The sequence below is a fragment of the Rhinatrema bivittatum genome, chromosome 4, assembly GCF_901001135.1.
Source record: "Rhinatrema bivittatum chromosome 4, aRhiBiv1.1, whole genome shotgun sequence".
NCBI classification, from domain to species: domain Eukaryota; kingdom Metazoa; phylum Chordata; class Amphibia; order Gymnophiona; family Rhinatrematidae; genus Rhinatrema; species Rhinatrema bivittatum.
The window spans coordinates 442,118,329-442,138,727 of NC_042618.1; the positions used below are offsets into that span (position 1 = coordinate 442,118,329).

The 20,399-nt window shown below is 42.7% G+C and overlaps 1 protein-coding gene across 6 annotated transcripts in view; it reads left to right on the top strand.

Moving 5' to 3' along the window:
* USP44 (ubiquitin specific peptidase 44) overlaps positions 1–20,399 on the top strand; it is an 83,370-nt gene that overhangs the window by 54,124 nt on the left and 8,847 nt on the right. For 2 of the 6 annotated variants that reach the window (XM_029601581.1, XM_029601586.1), the window contains exons 4-6: positions 3,768–3,876; positions 11,071–11,276; positions 19,551–19,651. In XM_029601581.1, the coding sequence (XP_029457441.1) occupies positions 3,768–3,876; positions 11,071–11,276; positions 19,551–19,651 (416 nt within the window). Of the gene's footprint in view, positions 1–3,767; positions 3,877–11,070; positions 11,277–12,433; positions 17,127–19,550; positions 19,652–20,399 lie in introns of those variants that run through there. The other 4 variants (XM_029601584.1, XM_029601582.1, XM_029601583.1 and 1 more) reach the window with 3 other exon arrangements.

The window sequence follows — 20,399 nt, forward strand, 5'->3', positions numbered from 1 at the left end:
ATTTCTAAATCGTGATTGCTAGGAAGTTCTCCAAACTGGGTCGGAAGAGGCAAATTTGCTAACATTGTTACAGTTAAGAGTTAGTGTGAGAGAACATTTGGGAAGAGCCATTGGTCTATTACCTCGGTGATTGTATTCTGCACATGGTGTAGACTCATGTAAGAGTTGAGAACAAGAACAGACAATAAGCGAAAAGTTGTATTTCCTTGTCTTTCTGCTACTTCAGTCCAGAATGATTAGGTTTGTCCCCGCTTCCAGCTGATAGAGACAGAGGTTTGTGTTTTATTTTTATATTTTGTTTTTTTATTTATGTTTGGGTTGTCAAATCAAAAGGATGCTTACAGTGTTGTACAACAGTGCTTTAAAAAAACAAACAAAAAAAAAACTTGCTACATACAATTAAAGTAACATGACACAACATTGCCATAGAATACATCAATATAATGAATCAAAAACATCTTATACAAAAGTGGTAACCAACTATGATCCTCAAGAGTCGTAATAAGACCGTTTCAAGATTTCCACAATGAATATGCATGGGATAGATTTGCATGCATTGTCCATATTTTTAAAAATAATAATTTTATTGTTGTCAGTAGGAAAGATAGACACTACAAAGATGGAAAAAGATAAGGCAAAGCAAATAAAATGTTCAAACGATGATAATGATTTTACAGTATTAATCCCACCCCCTACCACACTTCCTCCTGTCCTTCCAAATACAATCAGTTTTAGATAAAAGCAAATGATAATCTTAAATGTAAAGCAAAATATCTATAGGTATAATGTTAGTAGTATTCAAGTTTTCTCCAAAGCAAATATAGACCCCCAGATCGAGTTAAATTTCTTGAGACTGTGTTTTTTAATGGTAGTGATTCTACTCATGGGTACAGACAGTATCCTGTCTAGCTAGCACCCTGTTTAATGGTGGGGCATTTTTCTGTTTCCATAAAACCGCAATTTCAATACGAGTGGCGGTGCAAATTTGTTGAATCAGAAGTTGAGAGGCAAGATATGAACACTGAGCAGGACAATTTAATAGAGCTCTGCTTGGAGCTGAATAGATCCTTGAATGATCTCAAAAATAAGCCCCATCATCATTTACCAAAACAAATGTATAATAGGGCAGTCCCACCACAAATGGAAAAAAGATCCTATAGAAGTACAGTCTCTCCAACAAAGATCACTAGAACTATGGTAGATCTTGTGCAATTTAACAGGGGTATAATACCAGCTAAACATTTTATAATTGTTTTCCAAAATTAAAGATGGAAGATTTACTAATCTTGAGGAAAATAAGATCCCATTCCTCCTCTGAGAGGGCATAACCTAAATCTTTCTCCCAGTTTTGAATATGCAAGGACTTGTCTTTTAACGAATAATTCAGTAATTTATAAATTTTGGATATGAATCCCTTCAAGGAGCCCACATTGGCACAGAAACCCTCAAAAAGAGACTTCCCAAGAGCTAAATGAGATCCCACCTTGATACTATATAAAAAAAAGATACAATTGTTGACGAGAGAAATTCCGATTGAGGAAGATTGTATTTCAACTGCAAAGTATCAAATGGGATTAATCTGCCTGGCTCCCAAATATGGGCTACAAGAAAAATGCCACGTTCCTTCCATACCTTAAAGGATTGCAAGGGGATACAAGGGGGGGGGGGGAGGAAACTTTGTGAAACAGATGAGGAATAAAAATATTCTTGTCCCCACCAAATGACGCTTCCATACATGCCATGTATTCAAAGTATTGCGAGTGCTAGGCCCAATCACACCAAGTACATCGGGGTTGCCATAGAGCCACCTGTAAAGGCATATTATTCATCCAGGACTGCTCAAGCAAATTCCAGTGCTTGATAAACATTAGAATTAGATCATTCCACCACTGGACGGAGCTGGGCAGCTGCAACATACCACAGAATATTTGGTAACACCTAGCCCTTCGTTAGTTTTAGATAGATACATAACCTTCTGACAGACCCTGGTGGGGGGTCATCTTTTCCAAATGAAACTGAATATTTTCTTTTGCCAGGATTTTAATTGGCCATTAGACACAGAAATTGGTAAAGTTTGAAATAAGTAAAGCAATTTTGGTAAAATGTTCATCTTAATTGCAGATATCCTCCCTAAGAAAGGGACAAACGCTCCCATTTATCCAGATCCAGACAAATAGTCTTAAGTAGGGGAGGATAATTCAATGCAAATAAATCTTTCCTATGTTTGCCAAGATAAATTCCCAAATACTTAATCTTGCTCAAGGCCCATTTAAATGGATGATGCAATTTTAAAAAGGATTCCAAACTGGGATCACAGGTAATATTAAGCAACTCAGACTTTTCCCAATTAATCTCAAAGCCAGACACTTTACTAAAGTTGCCTAGATCGTTTTCTATGGCTGTTAAAGAAACATGTGGATTACTAATGGTAAACAAAATATCATCAGAGAAAAGTGAAAGCTTAAATATCTGTGAATCCAGTTGAAACCCAGAGATAACTGATTTCAAATTGTAATGGCCATGAGTTCAAGAAATATAGCAAACAAGAGTGATAATGGACATCCCTGATAAGTACCCCTACTAACCATAAAGTCAGAGTAACCTCCATTTACATTAATACAGGCCCTTGGTTGGTCATAAAGCTTGTGTATCCAAGATCTAAAGAACGCCCCAAAACCCATTTTCTCAAGGGTATGAAAAATGAAGGGCCAGTGCACCATATCACATGCTTTTTCAGCATGGATGATGAGTAAAAGAGGCTATATTTTCCTTATGGGCCCACCACATGATATCCACAAGCTTACGTACATTGTCTCCCACCATGCTCCAAGGAGCAAAGCCCACCTGATCTTGATGAATAATCTCCCAATAAATTTGTTGAGATGTGTAGCGAGTATGTTAGCCAAAATTTTAAGGTCTAGGTTTATTAAGGAGATGGGGGTGATAGGATGCACAAACCGTAGGATCAAGACCAGGTTTGGCTATAATAGTAATCCTGGCCATATTAGAGTCAGGAAGTAATGACTCTCCAGATCTCAAGAAATTAAATACTTTTTGCAAGTGCGACAAAAAAAACAAACCCCTCTGTTTTCATTGCTGGAAGTGGGGACAAGCCAGGTCACTCGGGACTAGTGTAGCAGAAATAAAGGAAAGAAAATTGTCAGATAAATTCATTTTTTTCTTATGATGATGCTATTGTGGACTTAGTTTTTACTTGGATTTCAAGAGAGGCAGTTGATTAGACTTGGGCTAATGAATTAGAACACTGCTTTTCCAACACTGCTATGATGATAGTCTGCACTTATGTGTAGTTTCACACAGCATTTTTTTTTTTGGTCATTCTCTGGGTATATTTTCTCCACAGACTCTAGAAATTTAGAAAAAAAAGTAATCTGCCTAATCAAGATGGCCATTGCTAATCCAGTTTATATCTGAAAAATAACAGATGCCTGTATGTACACAGAAGAGCTTGTTGAAAAACAGCAAACTACACATTTTTAAAATAAATAATAGGATAATCATTCTTGGCTTTACCTCCTGAAGAGATTGCTGCTACCCAATAGCATTCAAAAAACAGGGTTTGTAATTAACCAAATGTTCTTCGAAGTTGAGCCTGAAAATGTCTACTGATGCTTATGGAGTGGAAACTGAAGTGTTAAACAGCTTTCAGTGTGTGGTAGTGTGTATATGTTCTGAAATATCAGTATGGTTTAATTCTGTTGCTGACCCAGTCAGTACCTCACCACCATATTTCTTCTTCATCCCAGCAAAACGTAGGAAGTTTTCAGCCAAACCAGTTGTACTTACAGAAGCTCAGAAACAGCTTATGGTGTGTCAGCTCCCTCAGGTTCTGAGACTTCACCTTAAGCGATTCAGGTAAGGAGGCAACACAAGGACTTGAAACAAGTCATCACTTTAGATGAAGACTATGTAGGGGGCAGTAATGAATCTGCTGGGAAGTTGGATGAGTGCATACTTTTTTCCCTTTGGATATTCTATTATCTAGTTAGCTTATTTTCTATTATCTGAGAGCCATAGGAGTACTATTGCTAATCCAAGCTGCCCCATCTATTTTATTTTTATTATTCCTGTTGGAAAGTGCTGTTAACAGTTGTGTTTAAGCTGGAAGGCTCTTTCAGTGGGATAAGGCCTGCCCAGTGTAACTACCTGCAAGGCGAGGATTTCCACTACTCACAGCTCCTGTTAGATTGGCAGCCAGCTGGAAGAGAAATGTATCCAACATTGTACTACATTATTAATGGAGTAGTTTCTTCAGTGCTGTGGATAATGGTTTACTCTTTTTCCAATAGTTTTACAGTGCAATTTCAGGTTCAAAATGTTTTGATTAGTGCATTTTCATATTACTATTCCTTATCCTTCCTCCAGACTAGTCCACACGCATGGGTTTTGATCCCCTACCAGCAGATGGAGACAGAAAACAAAAGCTTTACTACACTCTTGGTATTTAAGCCACTGTACCACCTGTAATCTCTCAGTATTCTCTGTTTCCAGAAGATGGTAGAGGTGGCTAACCAGCGGTCATGCTTTGGTGAAGAAATTGCTCTCAGGGGTGTTACGTCGCGGTCTTGGGGCCACCCCCCTGGTAAAGCAGGGTGGAGGAGGGGCTTGGTGGCCCTGTTTTAGCTTGTACCCTAGAACTGAATATGGTTTGATAGCCAATGGTGCTGGCTCCTCATTCCCTGAATCCTCCACCTTCTCACTGGCTGCTCTGCCTGGCCCTCTGCAGAAGACTTTGAAAGGAAAGTAATTCTTTTCTTCAGAGGTTTCTGAGTTGGGACCGGGGGCATTTTCTTTTTAAGAAGTTTGCCTTAATTCTTTTTCAGTGAGTGGAAATGCGGTTTGGGATCTGTCAGGCAGAGCAAATAAGCAGCAGACCAGCCCATGGTGTGGGCTTTGTGGAATGCTGCTTTTTGGCTGAAAGAGGGAGAGGAGAGCCCGATCGGGTTAATTTTAGTTTCTCCTGCAAGGTGCCGCAAGTATGACTGCTCCTGCGGAGCACAGGAAATGATGCTTGGCCATTGGAGATCACGAGGCTAAGCCCCATGCTTCTGGATTTTGTGCTGGGTGTGTGACCAGTGGAGAGAGCTCAGGAAACCAGTCAGTTTCTCCCATGTGGTGCTGCGAGTAATGCCACTCCCGCAGATCATGGAAAGTGGAGCCTGGCTTTTAGAGTTGATTGGGCTAATCACCATGCTTCCAGGTTGTGTGATGGGTGTATGACCATCGGGGAGGCCTGTTTGGGGAGCCCTTCACCAGCCACAGAGGTGGATATTTTTTTTAATTAAAAAAAAAAAAAAAAGGGACTGCTGGTAGGAAGCAGCACTTCCAGATATCTGAGCAATTCTCTGTTGGGGACTTTTATAGAACGGGAATGGCAGCCATTTTGTCTAGCACTCCTACTGCTCGTGGTTGCTCAGGAGAAAAACATATCGTCCCCTGGGGGGGGGGGGGGGGGGTAGAGTGCTCCACGGGTCATCTCTGGGGACCAGATAAGGGCTTAGTCACTGCGGAACCTTTTTACCTTGAGTTCTTTGTGCTTTTAATGAACAGCCATTTCTAAGAAGAAAAAAAAAACTGGGGGCTCTCTTGGAAGCCTTTGTGGTTCCGTCCTGGCCCAAAAAGAGATGACCCTGATCCAAACTTGGGATTGGGGGGCTTTCAGATAAAGGATCATCTGGCTGGTTTCCTGGGGAATGAAGATGGGCCTTTGGACCATCTGAAGGAGGGTTAAATCCCAGTACCTGAAGGCGATAACCCAAAGGTACTTTGACTTCTTTAGAGAGGGGAGTTCCTAGCTCTAATTTCTCGAATCCTAAAGGAGTTTAGGATTAAAGAGAGAAAAGTGGATACATAGCAGGAAGGAGAAGATTCCATTTTTGAGGGGTTTACAGAGCCTGATAAGGCCTTTTTCTTTCATTTAGTGGTACAAGCCTTGGTCTATAAAGAATGGTGTGCTCTGTAGGCTGGCCTGATATTTCTAGGGCCATGGTTCTGCTATAGCCTCTACAGGAAGATGCCTTGGATTTATTGAGGTTACAAAAGATAGATGCATTGGTTTCAGCTGTGACCAAGAAGCCCACCAATCCAGGTGATGGTTCTAAAGCTTTTAAGATGGGATCGGAAAATGGAGAGACCTTTCAGATTTTTTAGGTACCTGCCGTGGCATTCTGGGTGGCTCTGTGTAGCAGTTTCAGGTCTAATGCACTAGGTACAGCAGATTCTGGTGAAGGACTCTGAGAATGTCATTTGGGGGATACCCAAAATCTGAGATTATTTTCAGGTTCAGGTCTATACTACACCTGGGTCCTTGTACGGTGGCCATTTTGAGGCTGTTGCAGAAAGCTCTTCTTTTATTTATTTATTTATTTATTTATTTATTTAAAAACTTTTTTATACCGGCATTCGTAGGACACATCATGTCGGTTTACAAATAACTGAGAGAGAAAAGGAAATTACAATGAACAGGGGAGGGGTTAACTGGGTGATATACAAAGAAGAGGAGAGGAGAATCAAACAGGCAGCGTTACAAAAAGAACCAATATACAAGGTTAGTTGGCATGTGCATTTGAGATATTTGGTATATGAAACTTATTTACAGTAGGACAGGGGCAGGTGCACATAAGAATGATTAAGGGGGGGGGGAGGGAGGGGAGGCGGGGGGAGGTGGGGGTGGTGGGAACCGGGTACAAACGGTGATAGTTTCCAGGGCGAGGTTGATGGTGGTGAGGGGGAGAGGAGAGTCAAACAGGCAGCGTTACAAAAAGAACCAATATACAAGGTTATTTGGCATGTGCACTTGAGATATTTGGTATATGAAACTTATTTACAGTAGGACAGGGGCAGGTGCACGTGAGAATGATTAAAGGGGGGGGGTAGTGGGGGAGGGGAGGTGGGGTGGTGGGAACAAAGTCATGCAAAGTCATGCATATGGGGAGTGGAATCCTCAGTCTCAGAATTTTGAGATCTGTTTACCTCTGATTGGAGAGGCCAGATTAAATCTTTCCTGGTAACTCTTGAAGGCACAATTTATCCAAGGATATGGAGTGGGAAATCCCAGGGTGGATAATGGTAACTATGGATGCTAGTGTGAGTGGTGGGGGAAAGGGGGGTCTGTAATTGGTGCAGGTATCCTCATGGTCCGGCAATCAGAAAAACCTTAATGTTCTTTCAACCTTTAGTCAGAGACAAGTCAGACAGTGTTGTCGGACAATGCGATGGCTGTAGCGGACAGAAACAGACAAGGAGCAACCAAGAATCCAACAGTGGGCAGAGAAAAAATGTGGAGATGGTGTCAGCAACTCCCGTTGCTGGAGTGGAGAATGCACGAGCAGATTTTCAGAGCAGTCACAGAACCATCCCTGAGGAATGGGAGCTGGCAGACAAAGCTTTCTCTCTCATCAGTGTCATGTGGGGGATCTCCCAATGGGAATTGATGGCAATGAGGAGGCAGAATGCCAAGATTCCAAGGTTCTCCAGTCAGGTTCAGAGGGCCTAGATGCTCTTTCTCAGTTGTGGCCTTGAGGGCTTCTGCTTTGTCTTTCCTCCTCGACCTTGGATAGTCAAGGTTCTCAGGTACATAGAGAGGCATCATGGAAGGGTGGTTCTGGTGCTCTGGAATGGCTCGGATGCCCATGGTTTGCAGCTTGGTAAGTCTCAAAGAGGAAGGAACCTTGCGACTCAGCTGTATTCCGATTTTATTTTTTTAGATCAAGTGGATATCTTTTTTTTTTTTCTTGTGGCCTGGCTTGTGAGAGGCTTTTTGTAAGAAGTCATCATTACTTTGGTGCACTCTAGGAGAGTGACTTCTCTGGTCTATGTGTGCCTTTGGAAGGTTTTTGAATTTTGGTGATAACGTCTTACAGAAGGGAAGGGGCATAGCTCTTCTCTGGCTTCGTGTCTAGACGTGGTGAGATTTCTCAGAGTGGTGAATCATTTACATCCCTTATTAGACATGTAGTCCATCTTGGAATCCGAATTTGGTTTTGAAGTTTTTGTGTAAACCTTCTTTTGAGCCTATTAGAAGAGATTCAGTAGAGGATCTTACTCTGCAAGTGGTATTTTTGATGGCTGTTCAGTGAGGTGGATTTTTGAGTTAAAGGCATTTTCTTACAGGGATCCGTCCCTTCAATTTTCAGAAGAGGTTTCAGTTTGTATGGTGCAGTCCTTCTTACCGAAGGTAGTTTCTACTTTTCATTTGAAACAATCTGTAGAACGAGAAGCTTAGGAGTGAGTGCTGAGATGGTGACCTGGATTGCAAATTGGTTGACGGACAGAAGACAATGTGTGATGGTAAATGGAACTCTCTCTGAAGAGAGAGCGGTTTTAAGTGGTGTACCGCAAGGATCGGTGTTGGGACCGGTCCTGTTCAATATCTTTGTGAGCAACATTGCAGACGGGATAGAAGGTAAGATTTGTCTTTTTGCGGACGACACTAAGATCTGCAACAGAGTGGACACACCGGAAGGAGTGGAGAGAATGAGACTGGATTTAAGGAAACTGGAAGAGTGGTCAAAGATATGGTAGCTGAGATTCAATGCCAAGAAGTGCAAAGTCATGCATATGGGGAGTGGAAATCCAAATGAACTGTATTCGATGGGGGGGGAAAGGTTGATGTGCACGGAGCAGGAGAGGGACCTAGGGGTTATAGTGTCTAATGATATGAAGTCTGCGAAACAATGCGATAAGGCGATAGCAAAAGCCAGAAGAATGCTGGGCTGCATAGAGAGAGGAATATCGAGTAAGAAAAGGGAAGTGATTATCCCCTTGTACAGGTCCTTGGTGAGGCCTCACCTGGAGTACTGTGTTCAGATCTGGAGACCGTATCTACAAAGAGACAGAGACAAGATGGAGGCAGTCCAGAGAAGGGCGACCAAAAAGGTGGAAGGTCTTTATCAAATGACTTATGAGGAGAGATTGAAGAATCTAAATATGTACACCCTGGAGGAAAGGAGGAGCAGAGGTGATATGATACAGACTTTCAGATACTTGAAAGGTTTTAATGATCCAAAGACAACGACAAACCTTTTCCGTAGGAAAAAAATCAGCAGAACCAGGGGTCACGATTTGAAGCTCCAGGGAGGAAGATTCAGAACCAATGTCAGGAAGTATTTCTTCATGGAGAGGGTGGTAGATGCCTGGAATGCCCTTCTGGAGGAAGTAGTGAAGACCAGAACTGTGAAGGACTTCAAAGGGGCGTGGGATAAACACTGTGGATCCATATAGTCAAGAAGGCCGTCAATGAAGAGTGGGTGGCTCGCCAGAATGACGGCTACTGCCTGGAGATAATACCCTTATTCAATAAACATACACATGGTTACTGTGACTCCAACATCGTTCTAAGCTTCAACAGCAAGAGGAAATGTGGACAAAAGGATTTGCACTCACAAAGCGGGGAGTAGCTGGCTTGTTACGGCGGTTACTACCCCAAACCAAATAAGCCTGATACTTCACTATCAATGCATATCCAGCATGGCTCTCTGCTTCAACGGCAGGGGAGAAGAAAAACTGATACTTCACGCATATCCAGCATAGCTCTCTGCTTCAGCGGCAGGGGAGAAGAAAAACAACCAATAAGGGCTGAATAACATAGTCTGGGTAAAACAAATAAGCATGGGTGTAGCTTGCTTATTGCGGCGGTTACTACCCCTAACTAATCAAGCTTGATATTTCACTTGGATGCAGCTCCATCACTGCTCTCCACATCAATGGTGGAGGTGGAAGGGAAATAGAACCAAAGAGCTAAGAGAAACAGATAAGTATGAGAAAAAGTGTGAAGCTTGCTGGGCAGACTGGATGGGCCGTTTGGTCTTCTTCTGCCGTCATTTCTATGTTTCTATGTTTCTATGTAGAGAACACACTCAAGAGGTTCATGTTTTGGATGTGTGTAGTCCTTCTGAGATATTTGAATGTCACCAATGTGTTCCTCAGAACTAATCATCTTTTTGTGCTATTCAGTGGTTACAGTAAGAGGGAGAAAGTGTCAGCTTCTATTGCTAAATGGATCAAGGAAGCAATAGCTTCAGCAAACTTTTCTAAAGGCCTACAGATGTCTTTGGTTCTAAGAGCTCACTCTACTAGGTTGCAGGCAGCTTCTTGGGCAGTGTCAGTTGGTTTCGCTACAAGATATTTGTAAGGCCGCGACATAGTCTTCAATGCACACTTTTTTTTTCCAGACATTACAAGCTGGCTGTTCAGGCACAGGGTACAATGGTGATTGAGGACAGTGTATGAGTGGGTTTTGCAGGTTCCTGCCTAGTTTAGGGGAGTTTGGGTACATCCCATGCATCTGGACTGGTCTGGGGGATAAGAAAGGAAAAATTGGCTCTTGCCTGCTAATTTTCAAGTCTTGAGCCCCACAGACAAGTCTGGCATCCTGCCCTTGGATCCTAGACAATGCAATGTGGTGTATATTATACTGTCTGTGTGTTATATTAGTCTTTCCTGATGTTTAATCTGTCTTGGAGGAAGGGTTTTAAATTTAGTTAAGGTTTTCACTTTATCCCTCCTCAAGGAAATTATGGGGGTTGTCGTTTTTTTTTGCTTTGTTACATAGTTACTGAGAGACTGCAGGTAGCACAGTGGCTTAAGCAGCAAGAGTACAGTGCTGCTCAAATTTGTTCTTTGTTGCCATCTGATGGTGGGAGAGAAAAACCCATGAGTATGAACTGCTCTTTGGGACTCGAGGAAAAAAAAAATCAGCAGGTAGGAACCAATTTTTCCTTATGTATTGGTAAGAATACTTTTAGCAGAGCCCCTTTCATGGATGCTAATTGTCCAAATATCCTGCTATTTTAAGAATCTTCTGGTAGCATGCAGCAGATGAAAATAAAAAGTGTAAAAATGCCAGTTAGTTATTATAAGTCAATAAAAATAGAGGCTATAGTCTAATCAATTATTATACTTGGTTATGAGTTGTATTGGATATAAAGTGTGATAAAGGGGAAATCTTGTTTGAAATGTATTTATATAAAATGTGATAACTGTACACATTTCTTGATATTCATGAATAAAAAGGTTTGAACCATAAATGTTGTCATCTTGATATTGTAGGTGGTCGGGGCGTAACCATCGTGAGAAGATTGGCGTGCATGTCAGTTTTGATCAGATGCTCAATATGGAGCCCTACTGTTGTAGGGATTCAACTAGATTGCTGAAGCCAGAGTGTTTCATATATGAACTGTCTGCTGTAGTGATGCATCATGGGAAGGGATTTGGCTCTGGGCACTACACTGCCTACTGTTACAACCCAGGAGGAGGTATGGATGTGTTAATATTTGTTTTAAGATATTCTGTTTATAGCTTTGATAAATTGCCAAAAAAACTAGTATTACTAGATCATAGTACATCAGCTTGGAAAATAAATTAGAATGAATCTGGTTTACCTACAGGGAAAGTACTTAACATTTAATTATAAGAAGTGAGTGCCAGAGGGTATATCTACCAGCAGCAATCAGACTCCAGGTCTGTTTGCCAGGGAGGGAAAGTACATTTCATTTTTGTGTTTCATTTCATTTATAGACCATGGATACAATAACTCAGTGTGACTTTACAAACAAAACAATCAAATTGGCAGTGCATTGTAAATAAAATACATCTCGGTATACACAAAATCATCCAGTTTAAAAGCTAGTTAAGGGCTGATCCAACCACTCTTTATTAATAGTCTTTTAACATATACATCAAGAATAATCCTGATAGACAATCCAGAAAATTTTAAACAATCCTTAAAAAATCAACACATAAAGAGCTTCAGATCCCAAAATCCATCATACTAAGAGTCCAAAAAATAAAATCATAAAGGCTGGTAACAATGAAAGAAATTAAAAACAAAAAAAAGAAACATATCCATAAGGAGTTATCCCTTCGTAAAATTACTAACCATAACACACATAAGTACTCATTTTCTCGGTCTGTTTTCATAAGATCTAAAAGGCAGCACAATAGAGAGGGCTCAAAAAAATATATGCAAGTTTAAACAAACATAAGGAAATTTTATAAGAAATGGAGCTCCAGTGGATAGCCTCACCACACATCGCAATAAACTTTTTCTTCCAGTCCTGTATAGCCCTATCCAGGTCTGGAAAAATCCACATTCTTTGCCCCAGAAATAGAGCATTATGTTTGAAGGAATAGGCGCAAGTTGTTATCTTAGTGCTGAGGGAAAACAAGTCACCAGAAGAGTAGCTTTCGTAGCTCCAGGCTGCCAGCTAGATTCCCTTCTCTCTGCTTATCTCTTTCTTCTGAAATGGGGGAGAGAAGATTTAGCTTTTAGGAGTCATTAAATCTGCCTGTCTTCTGAACCTAACTGAAGGGTCTTTTAAACTTCTCTAGAGGTGGAATAAACATTGTTTTCCACCACCTTAAGAACTGTGTTTAGGAATCCTTTGTTTTCAATTTTTATTTTATTTTTCAGAGGAATTTCAGTCTTTATTACAAGAACAAAACAGGAGAAGCTTGTGAAAATATAATTTTATAGGTAAATATTATTTTTGGTCTTGTTGGAATAAACACTGATAAATTCCCAGGAAGAATAAAATAAAAACTGAACATGAAGGTCCCTAACTGTGCTCTCTTCCTTTTCTTCCTGCTAGACAAGTCCATTACCCTTGAGAGTTCCCTGTTCGTCAGCTGCTGGAGACAGAGGTCATATCCCCTTTATGACTTTACTCTTTTATATAAAGGGGAAGTGTTCGGAGGTCCTTGCCAGTAGTTTCTGAATCAACGGTTACTCTCAGACTCAGTGTGCAGCCCTAACCTTAGTGTGTTAAGCTCCTGGGACAACAACCTCAATCAGAGTTGATTTTCCCAGTATAGCTGCTTACCAGTGACTTATCTACGATCATAGGCATTTAGGGCTTGGATCCCTAAGAGGACTCCCTTGGGAGTGTTAGATACTGAGGGGGACCTGGCCTTTCTACAGCTATTGGGGTTTGAGGTCTCCCCCCTACCCCGTTTCTCTCTAGCTGGCTCCTTCCCATTGGGCTTCTGCTGTTGCTCCAAAGTTAAGGAGAATAAAGCCGAAAAAAGCATTTTGGCCAAACTAATATGAGAGGACTCCAGCAGGCTGTGGCAGACAGAAGAGCTGTATCCAGCAGCGGTGGTAGGCAGCCCGTGGCAGCGTACTTCCCTGGAAGTGGTAAGCAACCCGAGAGAGGAAATGTGAGAGAGGGAGATCAGCGAGGATTTCACTGCCCCGTGTTGGGATGGAATTGGACCCACACAGCAGTGTTTATACCATGGCATGCCTGGAAAAAAGGCAGTGTAGTCGTTTGACTCACTCTAGCAGCACGCAAGCTTAAGAAGTACAGATAGTCCCTGCTGCAAGTAAAAAAAAACATAAACCTTTTGGGGTTTTTTTAAATTATCTTTTAAAAACCTGCTGTTTTGTTGTAGCAACGTATCCTGAGCCAGGGCCTGCAGGCTTTCCCACACAAGTTTGGTTGTGCCTAGGTGATAGAGAATTAAAGAGCCAAGAACATGCTCGGAGACCATAGGAGTAATGCCTGTGGCGCCAGAAAGGAGCCCAGCGTGGCAGGCTCCTCCTTTTATCAATTTTGTGAAGATGGACCAGATGGGGACCCACAGGAAGGGCTCTGCAGTAACCCCACCTCATATGGGGGAAGGGCATGTAAGGGGGAGAATCAGCAACATATATTACTGCCCTTAGCTTAGGGAAGGAGGAAGGTCTTACCACACGACAAGAGGAAGGTCTTACCACACGGCAAGTACCTACGGTAGTCCCCTTAGCAAAAGGGGACAGTGAAGGAGCCCAGCAGAAGAGACTACTAGGCTCAGAACAGGGCCTTGTTCCAGGCCCCACTAGGGACTTGGCAGAGGGTTTCCCTAGATTTCATTTCTCATAATGCACTAGACCTTCTATGCCATGGAGAAGCTAGGCTGTATGGCAGATGCAAAATCCCTAGATCATATGACCTTGGAGGACAGATCTGGAGTCCCTAAACGCTTGAAGGATATGCAGAGGGGTTTGATTGGGATAACTGCCACATGTACTCCAGTGAGGAAGGATGATCTGCAGAAGAGCCAGTACCAAGTGCATCCTGAACTTGAGGAAGAGGGGCAATGCTCTTCTGATGAAGAAGAGATCTTGGTGATTCGACTGTTCCAAAAGGAGGAACTCTTAGTCCTCATCTCTAGTGATCAGGTAGTCTTGAAGATAGGCAACACCAAGACAGAGGATGTGAGAGAAGATGATCCCATCCTACAGGGCATTAGGAAGCCTGCAAGGACTTTCCATTTATATGAGGCCCTAAGGTGAAGGGTACTAATAGAATGAGACTCCCCTCAGTGTGGGTGAGAATAGGCTGTTGTGGATCCCAAGAGTTGATGCACTTGTGTCAACTGTGGCATGTAAGACCACCATCCCGGTAGAAAGCATTTTGGCCTTTAAATGACCCCCAGGACAAGAAGATCGAGATGATCCTAACGCAGGTCTTCACAGGGGTCATAGCTATTCAGGTCTCAATCTACATGGGTTATGTAGCTGACTGCCCTGCGCTGGGTCAGCAATTGCCCGAGAGTCAGAAATCGACTTGCCTGGAATCTGCAATTGCCTTTCTGGCAAATATTGTATGACCTGGTCAGGTTGGTCACCTCCAGAGTGACAACTAAAAGACAATTGTGGCTCCACAACTGGGCAGCGGACTCAGCCTCCAAGGCATGCCTGTGTAAACCCCCCTTTAAGTGGGGACTCCTGTTTGGTGAGGAATTGGAGAAAGCTGGTAAAGGACTTGGGTGAAACCAAGTCACAAAAGCTACCAAAGGATAGAGGTCGTTTTAGCATATGGGCCTTAGAAGGCAGTATTTCAAATACCAGTATAAGGGCAAGGAGGCAGGGATGGCAGCCTCTCATGCATCTAGAGGAAGATTTGATTACAGTCCTTTCACGAGCTAAACGGCTGAGGGCTAATTTGCCTGCAGCTGGAGGTGGTAGCCATTCTGCTCACTGATGTTTTGTAGCCCCCCCCCCCGGCTAGTAAAGCCAGGCAACAGTCCCTTGGAGGAGGGTCATATTTCAATGGACCAAACCATCTCAAATATAAGTTTAAAGGGCACCAACCTAGTTTCGAGTGTGTGTTTGTGTTTCCTCACATGTTGCAGTGCAAAGTTCAACCAATAGACGTGTCCCTGCAAAGGTTACACGACTTGGTAGCAATAGTTCCAGTCCTGCTCCCGGGAGAAGGATAAAGAGTGTATTTACTTTAGCTAGGAAGGGCACAGATGTCCAGTCATGCTAGATTTAAGAGGAATGAATAGGGACTTGAAGGTACTTTATTGCAGATTGGAGGCCCTTTACGCAGTCATGAAGACAAGAAAAAGGTTACCTGGCATCAACGGACTACCACTATTAGGTCGATTTGGGGAGGCAGAGAAAGGACCACCCCAGAGATACACCGTACTTAGGCCATACCAGTCCATCTATTGGAAAGGCTGGGGTGAGCAGTAAGCTGGGCAGGCCCTGGGGGGCCAACCTGGTTGGCTGGAGATTATATTACCAGGGTCATGTAGTAGTTGGGATAAAAAAAAAAAAAATCATGTGGCCCAATGGGTAGTCATTTGCTCTCCTAATCTGGGGGAAGCAAGTGGGAAAACTCAAGTGGGCAGAGAAGTACCCTGGTTAGTGGCATTGCACTTAGTAGGAATAGATGATATGCAGAAGGATCTTGCCAACAGATGTGGGCCAGACCTAGGAGCCAGTCACTGCAAGAAGGTGAAATCCATGGGGAGAGCAACCTGAATCCGCCTGACACACAAAGACCATTGTATTACTGATATGTAAGATGGGAAAAAGAAGAGACCACCTCTTAAAGATGATAGCAACAAATCCAGCTTGACCAGGAAGGCACTGGTGGGCAGCTATGACAGGACTGTGAGTGGGTATTGCTCAGTGGCAATCCTGAAAGCAGGACAGGGCAATCCTGAAAGCCAGGACAGGGCCCAGTACTGATGGGAGATCCCTCTCCATCTTGGCATATGGTCCAGCCCTTAAGAAGGCATGGCTTCATAACAGAAAACTCACAGGTAGTAGTGGCCATGATGCTCAAGGTGCACAAGAAGCTTCTCAACCTCTTTGGCCTGTGTCAGAGTCTGGAGGCTGTTTGAGAGAGACTGTCAGGAGAATGGGATTTCTCCATGGAAAGCGGATGTATCACACATTCTTGACTTTCTACAGAAGGGCTTGGATAAGGATCTAGCCTTCTATTCACCGAGACTCCAGGTGGCAGCCATATCATGCTTCAGGGGCTGCATTGAAAGTACCCAGGCTTCCAGGCACCCAGATGTGGTACACTTTTTGAGAGGGATGAAGTGGATTCTTCTGTCCTTTAGACCAATTTTCCCTCAATGGGAACTTAACCTGGCACTTAAAGCCATAGTGGGAACACCTTTCGAGCCCTTGAAAAGGGTTTCCCTCAAGGACCTCTCATTAAAAGAGGCCTTCCAGTTAGCAGGTTAGCCCAATGCATTTTGGACTTGCAGACCCTCTCTCGTAGAGTCCTATCTAATAATATCTCCACGCTCTGTCACAGTTAGGCCGGTTCCTTCCTTTCTTTCGAAGATGGTTTTACCTTTCTGTCTGAATTAGGCAATGGTCTTGCCAGCTTTGGGAGAGAAGAATGTAAAGGCAAAGAGAATAGTCTGCGCCTACTGGATGTGCTCCGGGTGCTCCTGAGATACCTGTAGGTGACAGATCCCTTCAGAAAGGCTGATAAAACTGTTCCTGTTTGGCAGGCCATGCAAAGGAGAAGCAGCTTCCCAAGCCATGATAGTGAGATGGATCAAAGAAGCCATCTCCTCAGCGTATATACTCAGAGGTAAGCAGACACCTGTGGCGTCGCACGCACACTCTACTAGAGTGCAGGTGTCTTCCTGGGCAGAAGCTTCATTCTCTTCAGGGGAAATCTGCAGGGCCAGCACCTTGTTTCCTACATTTGTTTTCAAAATATACTACAAGCTGGGCATCCAGGTGAAAGAGGAGAGAGAGCCTTTGGCTCTGGGGTTTTGGGGGCAGACCTGTCTTCCTCCCACACTTTACAGAGGGCAGCTTTTGTACAGTGGCTTGCAAAAGTATTTGACACACCCCCCCCCCCCCCCCCCTAAAAAGTCAGCAGATTTGTGTGGATTACAAATGACACTTACAGATTGTTCCAGGCAGTGTGTTTATTGCAAACCAGTATACTCATAAAGTAATTTTTTAGAGTCTCAATTCATTATTTCTCTGCATTGTTTTGTAAAATGAAAAATGCTGCTTGCATAAGTATTCAACCCCTGGCTGTAGAAGCACCAAGTTTACACAGATAAGATATTGCTCTAACAATGTTCTGCTACCTGAGAATCATTAAAAAAGGCCAGTTTTTCTGGATAAAAGACCCCCTAATTCCATTATCATTGGTCAGACTGTGACTCTGAAGGAAAGCTGTGAAAATGAAGACCAAATAGCATTCTAAGGAAATTAAAGATAGTTATAGGCATGCACAAGATAGAAAAAGGCTCCAAAATAAAATCCAAGTGCTTGGATATCGCAGAGAGCACGGTTGGATCAATTGTGAGGAAATGGAAGCTATATCATACCACCCAGACACTTTGTAGACAAGGCCGTCCCTCAAAACTCAGCATCAGATCAAGGAGATTTGTGAGGGAAGCCACAGAGAGGCCAACAATCACTTTGAAGAAGCTGCGGAGTTCAGTGGCTGAGACTGGAGTGGAGGTGCACCAGTCAAGCATATCAAGAGCTCTGCATACAGCTGGCCTGTATGGGAGGGTGGCTAGAAAGAAGCTATTACTGAAGAAAAATAACATCAAAGCAAATCCTGATTTTTCCAGAAAACAGTGTGACTCAGCTAAAATGTGGGATAAGGTTTTGTGATCAGATGAGACAAAAATGGAGCTTTTGGCCAAAACTCAAGACGCTATGTGTGGCTCAAACCTAATACTGCCCATTGCTCAACAAACCCCATCCCAATAGTAAAGTATGGGGGTGGCAGCACCATGTTGTGGGGATGCTTTTCCTCAGCGGGACTGGGCATCTTGTTAAACTGAAGGACGGATGGATGGTGCAACATACAGGGAGATACTGCAAGACAACCTGCTTCCGTCTGCTAAAAAACTAAAGCTTGGGAGAAAGTTCACCTTTCGGCAGGACAGTGATCCCAAGCACAAGGCCAAAGCAACACAGGAGTGGCTGAACAACAAAAAGGTGAATGTTCTACAATGGCCAAGTCAAAGTCCAGATCTCAATCCAATGGAGAATCTGTGGCACTATTTGGAAATTGCAGTCCATAAACATCATCCAGCCAACCTGAACAACCTGGAGTAAATCTGCCAGGCAGAATGGGCAAAAATCCCTCCCAGTGTGCAAAGCTGGGAGAAACTTACCCCAAAGGACTTAAAGCGGTTACTGCAGCAGTACTAGTCTGAAAGGGTTGAATACTTATGCAAGCAACATTTTTCAGTGTTTTATTTTATTTTACAAAAAATGCAGAGAAATAATGAATTGTGACTTTGAAAATTGACTTTAAAAGCTTACTGGTTGAGGATCCAGGATGGCGTCGTAAGGGGAGGGCGGAGTTTAATCGGCTCCTCGAATTTGTTTTCTTTCTTCGTTTCCTACATGCTGCATACCAAGAGGAAGGGAAGGATTTGGCTAGAATCCTCTGTGCCAGCCCCATCCACCCCTTCTCAGCCTACCATCGAGGGGTTTTTCACTCCGGTAAATGCATCAACCTCGGGAGGGAGGTCTGCTGAGGTGCCGGGTGGAGAACACACCCTGGCTTTCCTGGACATGCAAATATCGTTGAGTCCAGGGGCCCCTGAGAACTCCCTCCCACGGTATTGCTTGGGCCCAGGATTGGGCTTCGCGACAGTCATCGACCGAGGTGAAGCCGATGGCAGAGGCTGGCTCCAAGCTACTTGGTGTGGATTTTACAGCTGAAGGCGCTACAAACCCGGAGGTTCGATCTGGGAAAGTGAGGGCCGCTGTGGAGGAGCAGGCCACACCGGGCCTGAGCGGCTTGTCTATACCACTCAAGTGAGGGGAGAGGACCCGACAGACGAATCCATAAGGATTACAGCAATCTGCCATGAAGGTGGGGTAAGCACAATTCTCAACTCAAAAAAAAAAAAATGCTTAAATCTCAAGAAATCACTTTAGAAGCTGTGTGGCATGCTCTAATTTCCTTGGAAAAATTGATTTCCTCTCTTACTGTGGCTATAACCAATTCACAGAAAAGTATTCAAGCTATGGAACTATTATTAACTTTCCATGAAACTAAAATTGGATACACAAGTTTCTTCTTTACAAGAAGTTCAAACTAAATTATTACAAGGAGAAGCTGTTACTTAAAAAAAAAAAAAAATGGAAAACGCTCTGAGATATTTAAATCTGAGTGTTAAATTTTCCCCATGTTAAATTAGTCTCTCTGAGGGATCAATTTAAAAGATATTTGATGGATATTCTTCAGCTACCTGTAGAAGCTGTGCTGCTGATATCTAATATATATACTTTTCACCACCAGTAAAGAAAGGAGATCTTCACCTCAGAATATTGACACGGATCTTACAGCTTTTTTGGAGACATCGATGGAGGGAACAAGTGGACTTTCATGGAACACTATTGGTAACTTTTGTTTTCCCAGCAGATAGACATTCCATATTGAGACTTTTTCTTCGGAATAGAGAAAAGTTATATTATGGACAGAAGATATGGGTTTATCCCGATATCACTAGATCCTCTCAGTTGTTGGGAATGTGTCAGGAGGCTAGACAGCTAGGAGCACAGATTACAATCAGATACCTTTGCCAAATGTGTGATGAAACTAAATATTCGGTATATTTTCTTTGAGCCATCTCAGCTACGCTTCTTGGATAATCATGGAGTTGAGGGAAGTGCTACCTAGCCAGCTCCGGGTATTGTAAAAGGCAGGAAAAAGCTTCCCTTTATTTTCTTTTTCCCTTTTTCTTTAAAAATGTGTTCTTGTAACCCTTGGATTACCGCTTATAAGGTCAATATTTACTTAGAATATAGGTGCTTTGAAATGTACAATCCTTTTGGAATTTTCTTAGAACTCAATGTGAATGAATGATATATTTCAGATTGGAAATTTTCTGTTTAATATTGTTAATAATGAATAAGTAAAGAATTAAAAAAATAAAAGCATACTGGTTTGCAAAAACATACTGTCTGGAACAATCTGTAAGTGTCATTTGTAATCGACACATCTGCTGACTTTTTTAGGGGTTTAAATACTTTTACAAGCCACTGTATCTCCCAAGAGTAATAGACTGTTCTAGCAGGAAGAAAAGGAAGGTGACATTTTTAACTAATTTTGTTTCCTTGAGTCCTGCTAGACCAGTCTAGGCCCCAT